This window comes from Bos taurus, chromosome 18 (assembly GCF_002263795.3).
Source record: "Bos taurus isolate L1 Dominette 01449 registration number 42190680 breed Hereford chromosome 18, ARS-UCD2.0, whole genome shotgun sequence".
In the NCBI taxonomy this organism is placed as follows: Eukaryota; Metazoa; Chordata; class Mammalia; order Artiodactyla; family Bovidae; genus Bos; species Bos taurus.
Genome location: NC_037345.1, coordinates 48744942 through 48764296, shown reverse-complemented (window position 1 = coordinate 48764296; position 19355 = coordinate 48744942). Strand labels below are relative to the sequence as shown.

General features: G+C 47.5%; 2 protein-coding genes across 4 annotated transcripts; both read left to right on the top strand.

Moving 5' to 3' along the window:
- Nucleotides 1-313: 313 nt before the first annotated feature.
- Nucleotides 314-5153, top strand: LOC132342749 (F-box only protein 27-like). The gene is made up of 5 exons (XM_059877321.1): nt 314-418; nt 472-908; nt 1266-1361; nt 4235-4370; nt 4944-5153. The coding sequence occupies exons 1-5, from the start codon at nt 314-316 to the stop codon at nt 5151-5153; spliced, it is 984 nt and encodes a 327-aa protein (XP_059733304.1).
- Nucleotides 5154-11585: 6432 nt separating this feature from the next.
- LOC112442405 (F-box only protein 27-like) lies at nt 11586-18770 on the top strand. 3 transcript variants are annotated; one of them, XM_059877536.1, is made up of 5 exons: nt 11586-12488; nt 13185-13562; nt 13908-15767; nt 17203-17338; nt 18004-18770. In XM_059877536.1, exons 1-3 carry the CDS (start codon nt 12272-12274, stop codon nt 13916-13918), a joined length of 606 nt encoding a protein of 201 aa, XP_059733519.1. In that variant the 5' UTR covers nt 11586-12271; the 3' UTR covers nt 13919-15767; nt 17203-17338; nt 18004-18770. The 3 variants fall into 3 exon arrangements, with proteins under 3 accessions (XP_059733519.1, XP_059733517.1, XP_059733518.1); XM_059877534.1 differs by lacking the exon at nt 13908-15767; XM_059877535.1 differs by having other exon boundaries at nt 13908-17338.
- The last annotated feature ends 585 nt before the right edge of the window (nt 18771-19355 follow it).

Sequence of the window (19355 nt, the reverse complement as noted above, 5' to 3'; positions counted from 1 at the left end):
AGTTCGAAGGAGGGCAAGAGGGGGCTGGCAAGTAGGCCTGGGAGGAAGAGACAGGGAGAAGGGAGGGGCAGGCAGATATGGCTAGTCATTGGGAGAACGAGGCCAGGGCGGGGGTGGGGTAGGGGGTAGGGGAGTGGAGGGTGGGTGGGTGGACTGGTTGCTGGGTATGAAGAAGGGAGGGGCGGATGAATAAAAAGGGCTGAGGTGGCGGTGGGAACAGGTGAGGCAAGGTGAAGGCCCACTCGTGAGGAGCACTGGCTGAGATGCAGGGTAAGACTCGGGACGCAGAGGGGGTTTGGCTGCGGGCGCTGGGATGCGCCGGGCGGAGAGCGGCTGCGGTGGTCTGCTGGCAAGGACGGGCTGGGAGTCTGGGGACTTGAAAGGGCGGCTGCTGGGGTGTGGGGGCAACAACTTTTGGGTGCGGGAAGCAGGGGCGTCGCTTGCGGAGGCTCCAGGTTACTGATGTCTTAGGCTGGCTCTCCAGCAGCAGCAGCCGCGGGGCCTGACGAGGAGACCATGGGCGCCTCAACCTCCTTGGGCCTGCCCGCCCGCGTCCCAGATCCGCACCGCGAGCCACAGGAGGCTCCAGGCCCGAACCAACTGCCCATCGAGATGCTCCGGAAGGTGCTGAGCTACCTGCCTCCAAGCACGCTGCTCCGGCACTGCCGCCCGGTGTGCCGGCGCTGGAGAGACGTGGTGGACGGCTGGGACCTGTGGCGGAGCATCCTGCCTTGGAAACACCCCGACCTGTGGCCCGTCATCAGCACCTGCCTGCCCCCTGCTGACAACCCCGGGCCCTGCATCCTGGGCCGCTTCTGTGAGCGCAGACCCATAGGAAGCAAGCTCACCGCGAACCCCGTGGGCAAAGGTGAGGACCCCAGGAAAGGCATCGATCCTCGTGCGGGAGGGTGGGAGGGATTTTTTTTTTTTTTTTGCAGCTAAAACTTGGTGGCTGGGGCAGAGATGGAGCCTGTTGGGAGGATCGGAGGGGCGAGGCCACCCTGGAAACCCCTGGGACTTAACTCGGGCTGGAGGGCAGGCAAGGAACTTGGTCACAAACTTTTTTCATGTAACAAAAGACCTCTGGAACTGTATGGTGCTGAGTGGTAGCGATAGCTCAGAGGAAGAGGAAGACTTGGGGGCCAGGCTGAAGACTTCTGGGGAGACGAGCTACAGTCCTGCCTACAGGTGAATGTCCCTAGTCCCCAGGGTCAGGGCCGTGGTGCATTTTTGCTGGGTCTCATTGATCTTGCTCTCTCTCATAGGTGTTGGTACAAAGGAGAAATTTTGGACCTGGAGGAGGAGGGTCTGTGGCGGGAACTCCTGGATAGTGGAAAGATTTGGATTTCTGTCTGTCGCCGGTGAGTGTGAGGCTAAAAACAGCCCTTTTGTTCAGTGCTGAGCTTGACATGGATGATGTCATTTAGGCCTCCTAGAAACACCTTGGGCCTTCCCACGTCACTCAGTGGTGTAAGGAATCTGCCTGCCAATGCAGATGTGGGTTCGATCCCTGGGTGAGGAAGATCCCCTGGAGAAGGGGATGGCAACCCACTCTAGTATTTTTGCCTGGGAAATCCCATAGACAGAGGAGCTTGGTGGGCCACAGTCCATGGAGATGCAAAAGAGTGGGGCATGACTTAGCAGCTAAACAACCCCTTAGGATAAAGTAGGAAGGGAAATGACTGGGCCACCTTCATAGAGCAAAAGTCCACTCCCTGAGCCCTCTGATAACCCCCTAAAGGGACTTGGATTGGAAGATGCCTGATTGGATTCAATATAGAGGGCTTGAGCACAACTAACGGAAAAGGCGATGGCACCCCACTCCAGTACTCTTGCTTGGAAAATCCCATGGACGGAGGAGCCTGTTAGGCTGCAATCCATGGGGTCGCTAAGAGTCGGACATGACTGAGCGACTTCACTTTCACTTTTCACTTTCATGCATTGGAGAAGGAAATGGCAACCCACTCCAGTGTTCTTGCCTGGAGAATCCCAGGGGCGGGGGAGCCTGGTGGGCTGCCGTCTATGGGGTCTCACAGAGTCGGACACAACTGAAGTGACTTAGCATAGCATGAGCCCAACTAAATCTCATCTGTGAATGAGTTTACAGGGTTTAGATGGGTTTAGTTTCTTGGGTTTAGATGGAGGCAAGATAGAGTTGGCTAAGAGGTCAGATCCTGGAGCCAGAACCTCTCACGTTCAAACCCTGACTTCTTGGTTTTGTGGCCTTGGGCAGGTCACAGTGTGCCTCTTAAAAATAGGGTTATATATCAGGTGCCAAGCCAGTGCTGTGGAGTTTGAGTTCTTTCAGCACCCTTCATGGTCCTTGATCCTGCGGGAATGTGTATTTTGAAATCTCAATTGGGTAGTTCATAAAGTAGAGGTGACTTCTCCTAGTGGCATAGCTAAAGGCTTGGCCAGATCTGGCATTAGGCTCAAACTTGTTTGACTCTTAGAGCTTGTGCTCTGTACGATGGTCTTGAAATTTGGGTCCATGAAAGAACTTCCAAGGGATACCTGACTTGGATGATTTTAAGCAAGGTGCATCCCAAATCCTGTACACTTTTATGTTCTCTGTTGTAAAATTACTCAGCTACAGATCACACCTATGGTGGGAGCGTCATTGTTTATGCTTCTCAATTCCTATCCCGTAATGCTCCAGTTTTGTTTTGTTTTCCTTAATTCATCTGTGCCGGATCTTAGTTGCAGCTCTCTAGTCGTGGCACATGGGCTTAGTTGTTCCAAGGCATGTGGGATCTTAGTTCCCCAACTAGAGATCCAATCTGAGTCCCTTGCATTGAAGGGACTCCCAAGGCTCCAGTTTTATAGAAAAAGAAAACCCCTGAACTAAGTTCTTTTGGGGCCTTATTATGGGTTTCACCTCAGCCTCCAGGTCATCCTAAGTCATGTTGGTCTTACTGGAGTGGCTTGCCCCCAGTTTACACTACGTGGATGTGGACAGCCTCCACCAAATTGCATTGTAGTCTGTCCAGTATGACCCGAAGTCCCCAGGTGGACAAAGGTACTCCACACTTAGTGTTTCATGGTCACAGAAAAAATTTTGAATAGGTATTTATAACTGTGTATGTGGTTGGCACAGAACAGTTTGAAAGGTAAGTCAAAAGAACATATATTAAAACTATGCTTGGATACTTTTGCAGAGAAGGCAATGGCACCCTGCTTCAGTACTCTTGCCTGGAAAATCCCATAGACAGAGGAGCCTGGTAGGTTGCAGTCCATGGGGCCGCTGAGAGTTGGACACGACTAAGAGACTTCACTTTCACTTTTTACTTTCACACATTGGAGAAGGAAATGGCAACCCACTCCAGTGTTCTTGCCTGGAGAATCCCAGGGACAGGAGAGCCTGGTGGGCTGCCGTCTATGGGGTCACACAGAGTTGGACATGACTGAAGTGACTTAGCAGCAGCAGCAACAGCAGGAGGATACTTTTGTGGAAGAAGTAGAATGTACACCTAAAAACTGAAGTGATGCTAAGTCTCTGTAAAGGAAATTACCTGTTTGTGTATTTATATAGTCCCTTACTCTAAAGTGACATGAAAAACAGAATGTTGCCAGCAAACCTCCCCTTAGAATCCCTCACGCCCCATTCCCCATCACTTCCAATCTAAAGGTAGCACCATCCTGAATTCTACTAACATCAGTTTTGCCATTTTGGTGCTTAATATATATGGAGTCATGCAGAATATAGTTTATATTTGGCCTCTTTCAATGAACATGTTTGTAAATTCATCCATAATTATAGGTAGCTGCGGTTTCCTTTTATGACTGTGTAATATCGCATTATATGAATATACCACAATTTGTCCATTTAGCATTGATGGACATTGGATGTTCCTTTGAATGTTGCTGGGTATTCCATCACCAGTTTATTTAGATTTCCCCTGGATCCTTTTAAATGACTAAGAAAAACACATTGGAAATGACATCCTTTTCCACTAGTGAAAGAATGAGAAACAATATGGGGAAAAAAATAATACAGGAGGGGGTCCCTTGAAGAGCACAACTCCCAGTCACAGCATACAGACTAGCTAGGGAGCTCATTTAGTCCAAATGCATTCCTTGGTATGCAGAGGTTCCAAGCTCCCATGTAACAAGCACTGGCAGGTAATGATTGTACTTGTTGGGGGGACCACCATTTTGGATTTCCACATGGGAAGGCCATTGAGGTAAAGCAGTCAGGCCCTCAGAGAAATGGGATGATCTTCTCCTCCGGCAGCTGGACAGAACAACAAGGCAGTGACCGGATGTATCAGCTAGTCGTCAAGCTTCTAGATGCCAACTATGCCATCTTGCATTATTTCTTCCATAAACGTTTTCCCGTCCGGCCGCGGACAGGCAGTTTCTCCTTTCGGGTGAGTCTCTGACGGGGATGAGGGGAAAGAATGGTGGGGTCTATAATGAACTACTGTTGCCTAACAAATTGGCCCAAATTTACTGGTTTAATATTAACAAGGCTCATCTTATCACCTCCTGTGGTCTCTATGACTAGGTCTCTGCTGCGAGTTGCTGACTTTGTTCTCTTATGTAGTTCCATTTCAGACATTGGCTAGAGCTGAAGGGCAGGGTGGGCTGTGAGTGTGTACAGAGCTAGCCGAGCAGCTCTTGGTTTAATCTCAGAGCTTGGCCATGGGATCTCCCTGCTGGGAGTAGTTGGGCTTCCTCACAATATGGCAGCTTCGAGGAAACCAGCTGCTTCCTGGTGGTTCAGGGTACTACACTCTTGGTTACAGTGAAGCCCTCCCAGATTCAAGGGGGTGGGAATTAGACCCCACCCCTGGGTGAGGAGTGGCATGATTCTAGAAGGACGTGTGGAAGTCATTGTTGCAACCATTTATGGAAAATACCACCTGCTGGAAAGCCCCCAACTCAGCTTTTGAGGGGAAGGCCATGGCACAATGGGATTTAACTTCTTTTTCTGCCTACAGATCATGCATGCGTTCACCAACATCAAGAAGGGTGTCCGCTTTGTGTTGTTTGACCATAGTGTCGAGGGCTATGATTCGTGGCCTGAGCAGTGTGGAGTCTGCAGACCCCAATCCAGTGTCATCGTACGGATCCGTCCCCAGGCTGTCCCTGTAAGACAACCTGACTGTGCCTTCCAGGAGGTGGGACCATCGGCCAGACCACCTCAGTAATCAAAAGCTTGTAGCTCCTGGCATCCTGGGATCTCTCCTGGGTCCAATCAAGGGTCCTACTGGGCCCTGTCTTTAAATTCTATGAGAAACTACGAGAAGAACATTCTTACATCAGGGTTACTGACTGAACGCAGCCCCTGTTCTACAGAGTGGAGACACACGGGCGAAAACAAGGAAATGGTGAGAGGGCTCCTCACCCGCCGCCCCCAATGCCAGGCCCCTCTGGTTTGGCCCCCATGCCCTCTGCCCTTGTCTTCTGTTTCTGCTGCAGAGGCTTCATTGATCACTTCCAAGAAACCCTCTCCTCGTGTCTGAACCAGAAACTCATCCCTCTGGCTAATTCCAGTCTCTAACCTTCTGTGATTTCAAGACTGTGACCAGGATTCAGAGCTGAAAGTTAAACTAGCTCAAAAAATTGTTTAGAGGCAGAGCCTTCTGCCCACCCTGTGAACAATGAATTTGGTCCCCAGAGCCCAACCCTATTCTGGATTCTATGGTGGACAAAATTATTTTGTTACTTTGAAATTCTTTTTGAATATGGAGATAATCAAGAATGTATCTTCCAATCATAGTTAATAAATATAATATTTGCCTAAAGTAACTCAGCTTTTTTCAATAGAAATACAATGTTACTTGACTACATTGTTGTTCAGTTGCTCAGTTGTGTCTGGATCTTTGCAACCCCGTGGACAGCAGCACGCCAAGCTTTCCTGTCCTTCACCATCTCCCGGAGAATGCTCAAACTCATGTCCGTTGAGTTAGTGATGCCACCCAACCATCTTGTCCTCTGTCATCCCCTTCTCCTCCTGCCTTCTATCTTTCCCAGCATCAGGGTCTTTTCCGATTAGTCAGCTCTTTGAATCAGGTGGCCAAAGTATTGGAGCTTCAGCTTCAGCATCAGTTCTTCCAATGAATATTCAGGGTTGGGTTTCCTTTAGGATTGACTGGTTTGATCTCCTTGCTGTCCAAGGGACTCGCAAAAGAGTCTTCAACACCACAATCCATAAGCATCAAATCTTCAGTGCTCAGCCTTCTTTATGGTCCAACTCTCACATCCATACTTGACTGCTGGAAAAACTATAGCTTTGACTAGACGGACTTTTGTCGGCAAAGTAATGTCTCTGCTTTTTAATATGCTGTCTAGGTTTGTCATAGCTTTCCTTCTAAGCTTTTAATTTAATCTTTTAATTTCATATCTGCAGTGATTTTGCAGCCCAAGAAAAGTGTGTCACTGTTTCCATTGTTTCCCCATCTATTTGCCATGAAGTGATGGGATCAGATGCCATGATCTTAGTTTTTTGAAGGTTGAGTTTTAAGTCAGCTTTTTCACTGACTTGGTTCAGAGTAAATAGTTGTTTCCTTTGAGGGAAAACTGTACAGAAGAAAATACCAATAGAAGGTGTATTCTCCAGTCAAGAGAATGGAAGAGTTAGAAAGGAAGTCATGAGGTCAAAGCTTACCAACCAGGGTTAAAAACCTTAGGCAGGTGTGGGTATGGACACAGTGTCACAGTGACACCACATTTGTGACTTTCCGGTCACGAGGATGAGAGAACCTTGCAACGGCAGGATCCAGCTGTCCCCACACCAGTCCAGGAGTCATAGCTGCCCCCTCCCTGCTGCAGGATCCCTAGGGTGCTCCAGGTCTCCGGATGGAAAGCAGATGAAGCTGCTGCTGCCTTTGATGTGTCCACCCTGAAGTGTCCCCCACCTGCAGTAGAAGATGGGAAGTAGTAGAAGTAGTAGAAGTAGTAGTGTGTGTGTGTGTGTTTGTGTGCATACATACATATGTACATATATATATATACACATACATTCATATGGGATTTCCTGATGGCTCAAATGGTAAAGAATCCACCTGCTATGCCTGTTCGGGAGACCTGGGTTGGGAAGATCCCCTGGAGGAGGGAATAGCAACCCACTCAAGTATTCTTGCCTGGAGAATTCCATGGACAGAGGAGCCTGACAGGCTACAGTCCATGGGGTTGCAAAAAGTCAAACACGACTGAACAACTTTCACTTTCACATATATATACACATATATATTGTACATCTATGAATATATGTAAGTGTTGGTGTGTATATATATGTGCCAAGTTCAAAATGGAATATATCCTGCATTGGTATTCTGGATATATGTATCTCCAGAAGATAATATACATATATATGCTTCCCTGGTGGCTCAGTGGTAAAGTCTGCCTGCCAATGCAGGAGATGTGGTTTCGATCCCTGGGTCAAGAAGAATCCCTGGAGAAGGAAATGGAAACCCACCCCAGTATCCTTGCCTGGGAAATACCATGTACAGAGGCGCCTGGCATGAGGTTGCCAAGAGTCAGACACAACTGAGCAACTGAACACACACACACACACACACTCCTTCAGGACTCCAAGTCCCAAGAAAAAGAGCTGGAGTAAAATTCAGAACATCATGTAAGCAGTGATGTCTGGGTATCAGAACTTGCCGAAGCACCCAAGGAATGCCAAGAAGCTAGTGGGGCTCAAGGTGTCAGGGGAGCCTCCAGATGTTCTCTGTTGGATGTCTCTGAGATCCTGCTGACTCTTCCAAGAAAAATGTCAATGGAAATTCCTCACCTCTCAAGAAGAGGAAAAGGGAATTTTATTAAAGTCAAACAGGATTACAGCTGGGGAAGCAGATACTCAGAAACCTCTGAGAACTGTACCACCTGTTAGAAGGTGAAGGTAGAGTTATGTATTGATACATTTTCTAAACAAAGGATCGTACCACAAAATGACATATAATATTTTACGTAACGTTTACCAAGGATACATAATCCAGGTAAGAATGTACAAAGCAAGCAATAAGTCAACAGGACCCCAAGTGAGCTGGGAGAGAACACTGCTCTTCAGGAAGTGACACTGCTAACATCAGAAGAAAGAGAAAGCAAATGATCTTTACGATAGAGCGGACACTGATGTTTTTCAGGAGTTCTGCTGTAATGAAGTTGAACACTGCACATTAGACAGACACGTAGGGAGAATTTTGTGTTTAATTTTCTCTTGTCCTGCCTCGAAATGTACATTTTATTTCATCACTCCACAATCTCACTAACGCTGATTTATTCTGTTATTGGTTTTTTGTTGTTTTTCTTTGTTACTGGTTTATTCTTGGGATTTTAATTTTTGCTTAGCCAGTTCTGATAGATGTGGGGTGGTGTTCATTTGCATTTCCCTGTTGATTAAGGAGCTAGAGCACCTTTTCATGTGTTTATTGCAACTTGTGGTCAATTTTATTTTAATCATTCTATGTATTTATTTCCCATCTTGCAAAATGGGAGGAGGCCTCCATGGAGGAGGCCACCCCTACACAATAGGTTAAGGCCATGACCTGGTTCCATGGTGAATCTTCTAACCAGTCGTAACCAGAAGTGTTCATTCAAGACAGAAGTGAGACCTAAACTGTGCCATGGGGCAATTGACTTCTTCTTGTCTTTTGGACTCGGTTTCTTCATCTGCTAGTGTTGGAGGGTCTCCTGCAGAAGTGTTGGTCAGCAGTGGCTCGCCGTGGGGATGGGGGTCCTGGTAGCAGCAGTCGTGGGAGGTGCCCCTTGGCCTGAGCATGGTCAATCTTTTGTTACAATTATTTTATTGAAGTAGAATTGATTTACAATATTGTGGTAATTTCTGCTGTACAGCAAAGTGGTGGATTCAGTTATACATACATATTGTACATTCATTTTCATAATCTTTCCCCTTATGGCTCATCACAGGATATTCAGTACAGTTCCCTGTGCTATACAGTAGGTTTTTGTTGTTTATCCATTCTAGACACAATACTTTGCATCTCCTAATCCCCAAGTTGCAATCCATCCCTCCACCCACACTGCCTTCTTGGCAACCACAAATCTGTTCTCAATGTCTTTGAGTCTGTTTCTACTTCATAGATAAGTTCTTTTGTGTCATGTTTTAGATTCCAAATAGAAGTGATATCATATGGTATTTATCTTCTTCTTTCTTACTCACTTCACTTAGTATGATAATCTCTAGGTCCATCCTTGCAAATAGCATATCATTTTTTGTAGCTGAGTAGTATTCCATTGATGTGAGAGTTGGACTGTGAAGAAGGCTGAGTGCCGAAGAATTGATGCTTTTGAACTGTGGTGTTGGAGAAGACTCTTGAGAGTCCCTTGGACTACAAGGAGATCCAACGAGTCCATTCTAAAGGAGATCAGCCCTGGGTGTTCTTTGGAAGGAATGATGCTGAAGCTGAAACTCCAGTACTTTGGCCACCTCATGCGAAGAGTTGACTCATTGGAAAAAACTCTGATGCTGGGAGGGATTGCGGGCAGGAGGAGAAGGGGACGACAGAGGATGAGATGGCTGGATGGCATCACCGACTGGATGGATGTGAGTTTGAGTGAACTCTGGGAGTTGGTGATGGACAGGGAGGCCTGGCGTGCTGTGATTCACGGGGTCACAAAGAGTCGGACACGACTGAGCGACTGAACTGAACTGAACTGAGTATTCCATTGTGTTTATCTGTGTAGCATATCTTTATCCTTTCCTCTGGCAGTGGACATTTAGGTTGGCTCCATGTCTGGGCTATTGTAGACAGTGCTGCAGTGAACATTGTGGTGCATGTGTGTTTTGGATTTTATGCCCAGAAACGGTATTGCAGGATCATATGGCAACTGTTTTTAGTTTCTGAGGAAACTCCGTAGTGTTTTCCATATTGGCCGCACCAATTTATATTGGTGCAATTTAATTCCCACCAACAGTGAGGGAGGGTTCCCTTTTCTCCACATGGTCACTCTTTTTTGGATCTATACTTCCATCCATCCTCCCACAGGACTTAATGCCTCCCAAGCATCATATTGTTTCCTCCAAAAACATTTCAGTATAAATCTCTAAAAGATAAGATCTCTCTCCTTGAAAGAAAAACTGCAATATTGGGACTTCCCTGGCAGTGCATTGAGGAAGACTCCATGCTTCCAATACAGGGGGTCGGGGTTCAATTGCTGGTCATGGAACTAGATCTAACATGCCACAACTAACACCCAATGCAGCGAAATAAAATTTTTTAATTGTTTTTAAAGAAGAAACTGCAATAGTCTAGCACACTTAAGGAATTATTAACGTCTTTTGGGGAATTCCGTGGTGGTCCAGTGGTTAGGACTCAGTGCTTCCACTGCCGTGGGCCTGGGTTCAACCCCTGGTTGGGGAACTGAGATCCAAGTTGTGTGGCGTGTCCAAAAACAAACAAACAATAAAAAAAAAAAATACAAGCAACCACTTTTGGGGACTTCCTGGAGGTCCAACAGTTAAGAATCTGTGCTTCCACTGCAAGGAGCATGGATTTGATCTCTGGCCCCTGGTGAGGGAACTGAGATCCCACGTGCCTCATGGCATGGCCAAAAAAAAATTTTAAAAATGTCTTTTGAAATATATGGGATTACCTATTACTTATGGGCTTCCCTGGTGTCTCAGAGGTTAAAGCGTCTGCCTCCAATGCGGGAGACCCGGGTTTGATCCCTGGGTCAGGAAGATCCCCTGGAGAAGGAAATGGTAACCCACTCCAGTATTCTTGCCTGGAGAATCCCATGGACGGAGAAGCCTGGTAGGCTACAGTTCACGGGGTTGCAAAGAGTCAGACACGACTGAGCAACTTCACCTTCACCTTCACCTATTACTTATATTTTCTAAATGGGCAGTTGCCTGCAAGCAGTAATGCTACCGGGTAGATGTTCAGCTCTGGCTGAAGCTTTATTAGGAACGTTCCCATGGTCTGCGATTAGGGAGGTTCTGGCTGGACAGTTCCAAGGACATTAGACAGGATGGATTCTTCCCCTCCACATGCCCCCGGCCCATCTTCCCCTAAGGCTGAAGCAATCCTCCTCCTTGCCCTCCGCCCCTTTGCAGACCTTCCATATCAGGGCTCTCCCTTCAGTCACCTGGCCTGTCCCACTCCTTGCTCCACCCAGGATTCTCTTTTCAAATCCCCCTTGGTGTGTTTCTCCTTCAAACAGGCCAATGTTTTGATCATTATTCTGTTGTAGAGATTAGAAATTTTAGCAGAATTTTTCCTAATGTTTTGATTATTTCATTTCTAGGCGTGGCTTCAGTAGAAGGAATTGCTTCTTTAGGGCAAAGATGTTTTGTGAATTTTGTAGTTGTTTTCTGCTCTTGACCCCCAGAGGCTGGGTTAGGTGGGGAGCTGAGAGGATTTTATCTGAAATCCTGTCTCCTCAGTTCAGTTCAGTTGTGTCTGATTCCTTGCAACCCCATGAATCGCAGCACGCCAGGCCTCGCTGTCCACCACCAACTCCCAGAGTTCACTCAAACTCATGTCCATCGAGTCGGTGATGCCATCCAGCCATCTCATTTTCTGTCATCCTCTGTAGTTAACTATTAGGTTGGTGCAAATGTAATTGCAGTTTCTGACCATTAATTTTCAGTCATCATAACTAAGCTCAAACACATCTTTATTAATCAGAATAGGAACCATTACAATCAACACAGTTTTGCCAACAAGAAATAAATTTGCTTATTCCTGTAGCTTAAAACTCCGTGCCTTAGGATTCAAGGAATTCTTGGAAAGCATTCTCTGCCTCCTGCTGATTGTGGAAACATTTTCCCTACAAAAGATTGTTGAGATGCTTGAAGAAGTGATAGTTGATTGGCGAGAGTTCAGGTGAATATGGAGGATGAGGCAAAACTTCATAGCCCAATTCTTTCAGCTTCTGAAGCGTTGGCTGTGTGATGTGTGGTTGGGCATTGTCATGGAGAACAATTGGGCCTCTCCTGTTAACCAATGGCAACCCACTCCAGTATTCTTGCCTAAAGAATTCCGTGAGCAGAGGAGCCTGGTGGGTCCCAAGGGGTCCCAAAGAGTCAGACATGACTGAGTGACAAGCAGACATGTTGACAAATGCTGGCTGCAGACGTTGCAGTTTTGGGTGCATCTCATCGATTTGCTGAGCATGCTTCTCAGACGTAATGGTTGGGATTCAGAAAGCTGTAGTGGATCGGTCAGGCAGCAGACCACCAAACAGTGACCATGACCATGAACCTGGCTAGGTTCAAATCCCAGCTCTCTCACCTACTAGCTGTGTGACCTTGGGCAGGTCCCTTGGTCTGTTTTCTCAGCTGTGAAGTGGGGATATGGTCATACCTGCTTCAGAGGTTTCTAACCTGACCAGTAGTAAAAATTTCCATGAAGTTTGGCTGGATTATACTGATTGCAGCACTCATTTAGGGAGTCAAATAGTAATGCATTTGGCTTCCCCTGGAGCCTGTTTTCTCCTGTGCAAGGATCTCCAAGTTAGTGATGATGCTGGATCCTTAAACGTGATGGGAATTCTTCATGGAACTAAAGAATGTAAGACCTCCTGCCTGGATACCTAAGTAACAGCAGGTGTTCAACACCAGGTCCTTACTTAGCGCCTGGTTAGGGACTCTCCAAGGGACAAGTGGTGGGGACTAAGAACGACAGACTCTGGATCTTGGTGACCCTACCCGCTTCCTCTTCTGCGGATTCTGTTTGTTGATTAATTCACAATCTGAATACAGCCGGAAGGAGAGGGTGTCTGGAGAATACCGGAGGCGTGGATGGGAGAAGCTGGCTTGTCAGTTGGGGTCGAAGCAGTGGGGAAGAGGGGGCGGGACAATGAGAAGGGAGGGGCGGGGAGACCACGGAGTAAGAAAGAGCAAATGAGGGCCGGTGGGTGGTTCTGGGTTTTAAGAAGGGAGGGCAGGAGTATGAAAAAGGCCGAGAAGGCAATCAGGGCATGTGGAGCAAGGTGATGGCCTGCTGGGGAGGAGGAGCATGCCGAGATGCAGGGTGGGACTCAGTCAGGGCTCTGCGCGGCCCCGGAGCGGGCTGGCTGCCTGGGACTGTGGTGCAAGTAGGGGAGAATGGAGGGGATGGGAGGAGTCTGGGAACTTGAGGATAGGGCTGGGAGGCGGCTGATGGGGTTTAGGGGGTGGGGGGATGACAGGCGTGTGGCTGGCAGGGGCGTGACTGGTGGAGGCTGGAGGTCATGGACACTCTGACGTCTTGACACTGGATCTCCAGCAGCGGCAGCCTGGCCTGGCGAGGACGACCTGTGGGCCTCTGGGGGCCTGCCCACCAGGGTCCCCGCTCCGGACCGCGAACTCGAGGAGGTGCTGGACCAGAACCGACTGCCTAACGAGCTGCTCCAGGAGGTGCTGAGCTACCTGCCCCCAAGCACGCTGCTCGGGCAATCCCGCCAGGTGTGCCGGCGCTGGGTGGTGGACGGCTGGGACCTGTGGCGGAGCATCCTGCCCTGGAAACACCCGGACCTGTGGCCCGTCATCCGCACCTGCCTGCCCCCTGCTGACGACCCCGGACCCTGCATCCTGGGCCGCTTCTGCGAGCGCAGACCCATAGGACGCAACCTCCTCCGGGACTCTCAGAGCTCTCGTGGCCTAGGTGGGAGCCCAGGGAAGGGTCCTTGTGGGAGTGGGAGGGAGGGTGCGGTAGCCTTGTGTTTGGTGGGGGCGCGGCAGGGGACCATAGGGGAGACCCATGAGACTTTAGCTGAGCTCACAGGTGGACGACGAACCTGGGCACAAGTCTTTTTTACTTAACACGTGGCTTCCAAAAACATAGCTTAGTGATGCACTGCACGATGGAGGGAACCTATAGAGGCATTCCTGAAGTCTTTTCTCCGTTCTGCCACAGTCCTGGTGACAAGTAAATGTCCCTCCCTATTCCCCAACTACCAGGGCAGTAGTGAGAACTTGCCTCTTTTTGACTTTTCTCCTTCTTTCTTAGGTGGTTTCTAAAGAAGGAAGTATTGGACCTAGGGGAAGAGAGCCAGAACTCCTGGATAGTGGGAAGATTGAGATTTCTGTCTCTGCCTGGTGACCGTGATTATAAAAACAGCCTTTAGCTAAGTGCTGACCTTGACATGGGTGATGTCATTTAGGCCTCCTAACAATCCCTTGGGCTTCCCAGGTGGCTCAGTGGTAAAGAATCTGCCTGCAATGCAGGAGACCTGGGTTCGATCCCTGAGTCAGGAAGATCCCCTGGAGAAGGAAAAGTAAAGTGTTAGTTGCTCAGTTGTGTCCGATTCTATGTGACACCATGGACTGTAGCCCACAAAGACTGTACCCTGTCCATGGAATTCTCCAGGCAAGAATACGGTAGTGGGTTGCCATGCCCTTCTCCAGGGGATCTTCCTGCCCCAGGGATCGAACCTGGGTCTTCTGCATTGCCATGAGATTCTTTACCATCTGAACCACCTGGGAAGCCCATGTGGAGAAGAAATTGACACCGCAATCCGGTATTCTTTCCTGGGAAGTCCCATGGACAGAGGAGCCTGGCTGGCTACAGTCCATGGGGTTGCAAAAGAATCAGACACAACTTCAGTGACTAAACAACAACGTCTTAAGATGAAGGAATAGTAATGACTTTACCACTCTCATAGCCTTAGTACTTAGCAGAGTTCAGTCTCTGAACCCTCCCTTAACCCCCAAAGGAAGCTGGATTGGAAAATGCCTGGTTGGATTCAACACAGATTCAACACATTCACTTAAGTCAAGAACAGAATGTTAAAAAAAAGAACAGAAAGTTGCCAGCAAATAGCACCCTCAGCACCCCTCATGCCCCATTCCCAACACTTCCAACCCAAAGGTAGCGCCATCCTGAATTCTGTTACCATAGATCAATTTTACCCATTGTGATACTATATATATATACATATATATTAATATATATATGAATACATTATATATGGTGTCATATGTAGTATGTATCTGACTTCTTTCAATAACATATTTGTAAATTCATTCATAATTGTCTATAACTACAATTAATTTACTTTCATGACTGTATAATATCTTATTGAATATACTATAATGTATCCATTTACCACTGATGGACATTAGACGTTGTTTACTTTGAATGTTGCTGGGTATCTCTTCATCTGTTTATTTAGATTCTCCTGGATGCTTTTAAAACACTAAGAAAATTATACCTTAAATCATTACCACTGTTCAGTTCAGTTCAGTCACTCAGTCATGTCCAACTCTTTGCAACCCCATGAACCGCAGCACACCAGGCCTCCCTGTCCTTCACCAACTCCCGGAGTTTACCCAAACCCATGTCCATTGAGTCGGTGATGCCATCCAACTATCTCATCCTCTGTTGTCCCCTTCTCCTCCCACCTTCAATCTTTCTGAGCATCAGGGTCTTTTCAAATGAGTCAGCTCTTCACATCAGGTGGCCAAAGAATTGGAGTTTCAGCTTCAACATAGTCCTTCCGATGAACACCCAGGACTGATCTCCTTTAGGATGGACTGGTTGAATCTCCTTGCAGTCCAAGGGACTCTCAAGAGTCTTATCCAACATCACAGTTCAAAAGCATCAATTCTTTGGAGCTCAGCTTTATAGTTCAACTCTCACATCCATACATGACCACTGGAAAAACCATAGCCTTGACTAGACGGACCTTTGTTGACAAAGTAATGTCTCTGCTTTTTAATATACTGTTTAGGACTCAGATGGTAAAGCGTCTGCCTACAATGTGGGAGACCCAGGTTCGATCCCTGGGTTGGGAAGATCCTCTGGAGAAGGAAATGGAAACCTGCTTCAGTACTCTTGCCTGGAAAATCCCATGGACTGAGGAGACTGGTAGGCTACAATCCATGGGGTCGCAAAGAGTCGGACATGACTGAGCGACTTCACTTTTCACTTAGGTTGGTCATAACTTTCCTTCCAAGGAGTAAGCATCTTTTAATTTCCTGGCTGCAATCACCATCTGCAGTGATTTTGGAGCCCCCCAAAATAAAGTCTGACACTGTTTCCCCATCTATTTCCCGTGAAGTGATGGGACCAGATGCCATGATCTTAGTTTTCTGAATGTTGAGCTTTAAGCCAACATTTTCACTCTCCTCTTTCATTTTCATCAAGAGACTCTTTAGTTCTTCACTTTCTGCCATAAGGGTGGTGCCATCTGCATATCTGAGGTTACTGATATTTCTCCCGGCAATCTTGATTCTAGCTTGTGCTTCATCCAGCCCAGCATTTCTCATGATGTACTCTGCATGTAAGTTAAATAAGCTGGGTGATAATATATAGCCTTGATGTACTCCTTTTCCAATTGGAACCAGTCTGTTGTTCCATGTCCAGTTCTGTTGCTTCCTGACCTGCATACAGGTTTCTCAGGAGGCAGGTCAGGTGGTCTGGTATTCCCATCTCTTGAAGAATGTTCCACAGTTTATTATGATTGACACAGATAAAGGCTTTGGCATAGTCAATAAAGCAGAAATAGATGTTTTTCTGGAACTCTCTTGCTCTTTCCATGATCGAGTGAATGTTGGCAATTTGATCTCTGGTTCCTCTGCCTTTTCTAAAACCAGCTTGAACATCTGGAAGTTCACGGTTCACGTATTGCTGAAGCCTGGCTTGGAGAATTTTGAGCATTACTTTACTAGCGTGTGAGATGAGTGCAATTGTGCGGTAGTTTGAGCATTTTTGGCATTGCCTTTCTTTGGGATTGGAATGAAAACTGACCTTTTCCAGTCCTGTGGCCACTGCTGAGTTTTCCAAATTTGCTGACATATTGAGTGCAGCACTTTCACAGCATCATCTTTTAGGATTTGAAATAGCTCAACATCTTTGCCACCAATGAGACCTAGAAGAAATAATGTGGGAGGAGGTACCTTGAAGAGCATGGCTCTAGGTCATTACTTCTTTTTTAAAATTTTTATTTATTTTTAATTGAAGGATAATTGCTTTACAATGTTGTGTTGCGTTTCTCCATATATAAATCAGCTACAAATATACATATGTCCCCTCCTTCCTGAACCTCCCTCCCATCTCCCACCCCAAGGTTCATTCTAAAATGAACATACATGCAGGCCAGCTGGGGACTGGGTTTAGTGCAGATGGATTCATTGCAGAGGCAGAGGGATCAAGCTTCCAAAGGACATGGATGGTGCTAGTCCTGGGGATCACGGCACCATTTTGGATTTGTAGACATAGGAAGGCATCTCTGGTGGAGGAGGCAAACGCCCAAAGAGATGGGATGGCAAGTCTAGCCTTTAAGGTCTTCCTTCTCCCACAGGTGGTTCTAAGGAAGAAGCAATAAACATGTATATCAGCTAATTGTCCAAATTGTAGATGTCAACAAGACTATCCTGGATCAGTTCTCTAAGAGTAGCTTTCACATCGGGCGGTGCAGAAGGAGAGAGCCCTTGAAGGTCAGTCTGTGTGGGGAAAAGGGTGAAGGGAAAGGTTGGTGGAGCCTATGTTAATCCACTACTGTATAACATACAAACAGCCCAAAGCATTAGTGGCTTAATATCAACAGCACTCATTTTATCTCCTTTCATGGTTTCCTGTTAGGAGCTACTAGGAGCTTCTGACTCCAGTCTCTTATGAAGTTCCATTTCAGATACTGGCTGGAGCTAAAGGGCAGGGTGGGCTGTGAGTGTGTACACAGCAGCTGGTGGCTGGCCAGGCAGCTCTTGGTTTAGTCTCAGAGCTTGGCCATGGGATCCCCCTGGGTGGTCTAATTTAGGCTTCCTCACAGCATGGTGGCTTCAAGGCAGGCAGCTGCTTCTTGGTGGCTCAGGGCTCCATGAGGCTGCTGGAGAAACCAGCAGAAGCTGCATTGCCTCTGTGATCCTGCTGTGAAAGTCACTCAGCATCACTCCCACCACACTCTTGGTTACAATGAAACCTGCCCAGATTCAAGGTGGGTGGGAATTAGACTCCACCCCTGGGTGAGGAGTGGCATGATTCTAGAAGGATGTGTGGAAGTGGAGACATTGTTGCAGCCATCTAGGGAAAATACCACCTGCCAGAGGGCCCCCAACTCAGCCTTTGAGGGCACAATGGAGCTTATCTCTTTTTCTCCCTGAAGGTCAACCATGTGTTCTCCAGCCTTGAGAAGGGTGTTCGCTTTGTGTCTGTGGAACAGTGGATCTTAGTCATGGATCTCAACAATGAGCCAAGTGGAGTCGAACTTACCAACGCCAGTTTGCTCAACTCCAGTTTGATTGTGCAGGTCGCCTATCCTAGTCAAGAGCTATCCTTGGAGAACAACCACCCCACGGATGTCAGGAACTTTGCGTGCGGGCACACCGTTTCTCTAATTAAGGACTTGTAGTTCCTGGCCATCCTGGGATCTCTTGGGTCCAGTTGAGGGTCCTACTAGAAGAAAATTCCTGCTACTTCTATAAGGCAGGCCCTGTTCTTCTGATTGGAAACCCATGGGTGAGCACAGGGAAAGGCTGGGTCATGAAAGGGCTCCTCACCAGGGGCCCTCTGGTTCAGCCCCCCTGCCCTCTGCCCTGGTCTCCTCCCAGGCCTGCTGTAGAGGCTCACTGGTCCCGTGCAGGAAGCCCCCTCCTCATGTCTGAACTGGAAGCTCATTCCTATGACCAAGAAAATTCCAGCCCCCGTAGGGGATGAATTTCATTTTGTGAGGTTTTAAGACCAGGACCAAGACTCACAGCTGAGAGTGAACCAACTCAAAAAATGTTTGGAGACAGAGGGTTCTGCCCACCCTGTGAACAATGATGTGGTCCCCTGAGCCCAACCCTATCCTGGATCGTGTGGTGTATAAAATAGTTACATTTTGAAATTCTTTTAAATATGGAGAGAATAAATCAGGAATATCTCTGTCAATCATAGATTATAAATGTAGTATTATTTTGCCAAAAGCGTCTCAGCTCTTTTTAAATAGAAATTCAATGTTACAACCTTGGTGACTACTGGGTTCAGAGTAAGGAGCTGTTTCAGTTGAAAAATTGTACAGAAGGAAACACCAAGAGAAGGTGTTCTCCAGTGAAGAGAATGGAAGAGTCAGAACCCTATTTCCCAAGCCCTAAGCAAATCATGGGATCAAAAGTTAATCAATCAGGGTTAAAAGCCTTGGGCAGGCGGTGGATGTGGGCACAGTTTCACAGTGACACCACATTTGTGACATTCTGGCCACGAGGGTGAGAGAGAACTGTGCAACGGCAGGATCCGGCTGTCCCCACCCCAGTCCAGGGGTCATGGCTGCCCCCTCCCTGCTGCAGGATCCCTAAGGAGCCCCAGGTCTCTGGATGGAAAGCAGATGAAGCCGCTGCTGCCTTTGATGTGTCCACCCTGAAGTGTCCCCCCACCTGCAGTAGAAGATGGGACACACCCCAAGGGGAGGGTGTTTTGTCAGTTTCATCCAAAGGGGAGTATGACAGGTTGACAGGTTGAAACAGACCTGAGAGTTGT

Coding starts and splice junctions, on each gene's coding strand:
- LOC112442405 (XM_059877534.1), top strand. CDS start 12,272: ATGGTCATACCTGCTTCAGAGGTTTCTAACCTGACCAGTAGTAAAAAT. Junction 12,489..13,184: donor TCTTCATGGAACTAAAGAAT/GTAAGACCTCCT, acceptor CTGGATCTCCAG/CAGCGGCAGCCTGGCCTGGC. Junction 13,563..17,202: donor TCAGAGCTCTCGTGGCCTAG/GTGGGAGCCCAG, acceptor CTTCTCCCACAG/GTGGTTCTAAGGAAGAAGCA.
- LOC132342749 (XM_059877321.1), top strand. CDS start 314: ATGCGCCGGGCGGAGAGCGGCTGCGGTGGTCTGCTGGCAAGGACGGGC. Junction 1,362..4,234: donor TGGATTTCTGTCTGTCGCCG/GTGAGTGTGAGG, acceptor CTCCTCCGGCAG/CTGGACAGAACAACAAGGCA. Junction 4,371..4,943: donor CAGGCAGTTTCTCCTTTCGG/GTGAGTCTCTGA, acceptor TTCTGCCTACAG/ATCATGCATGCGTTCACCAA.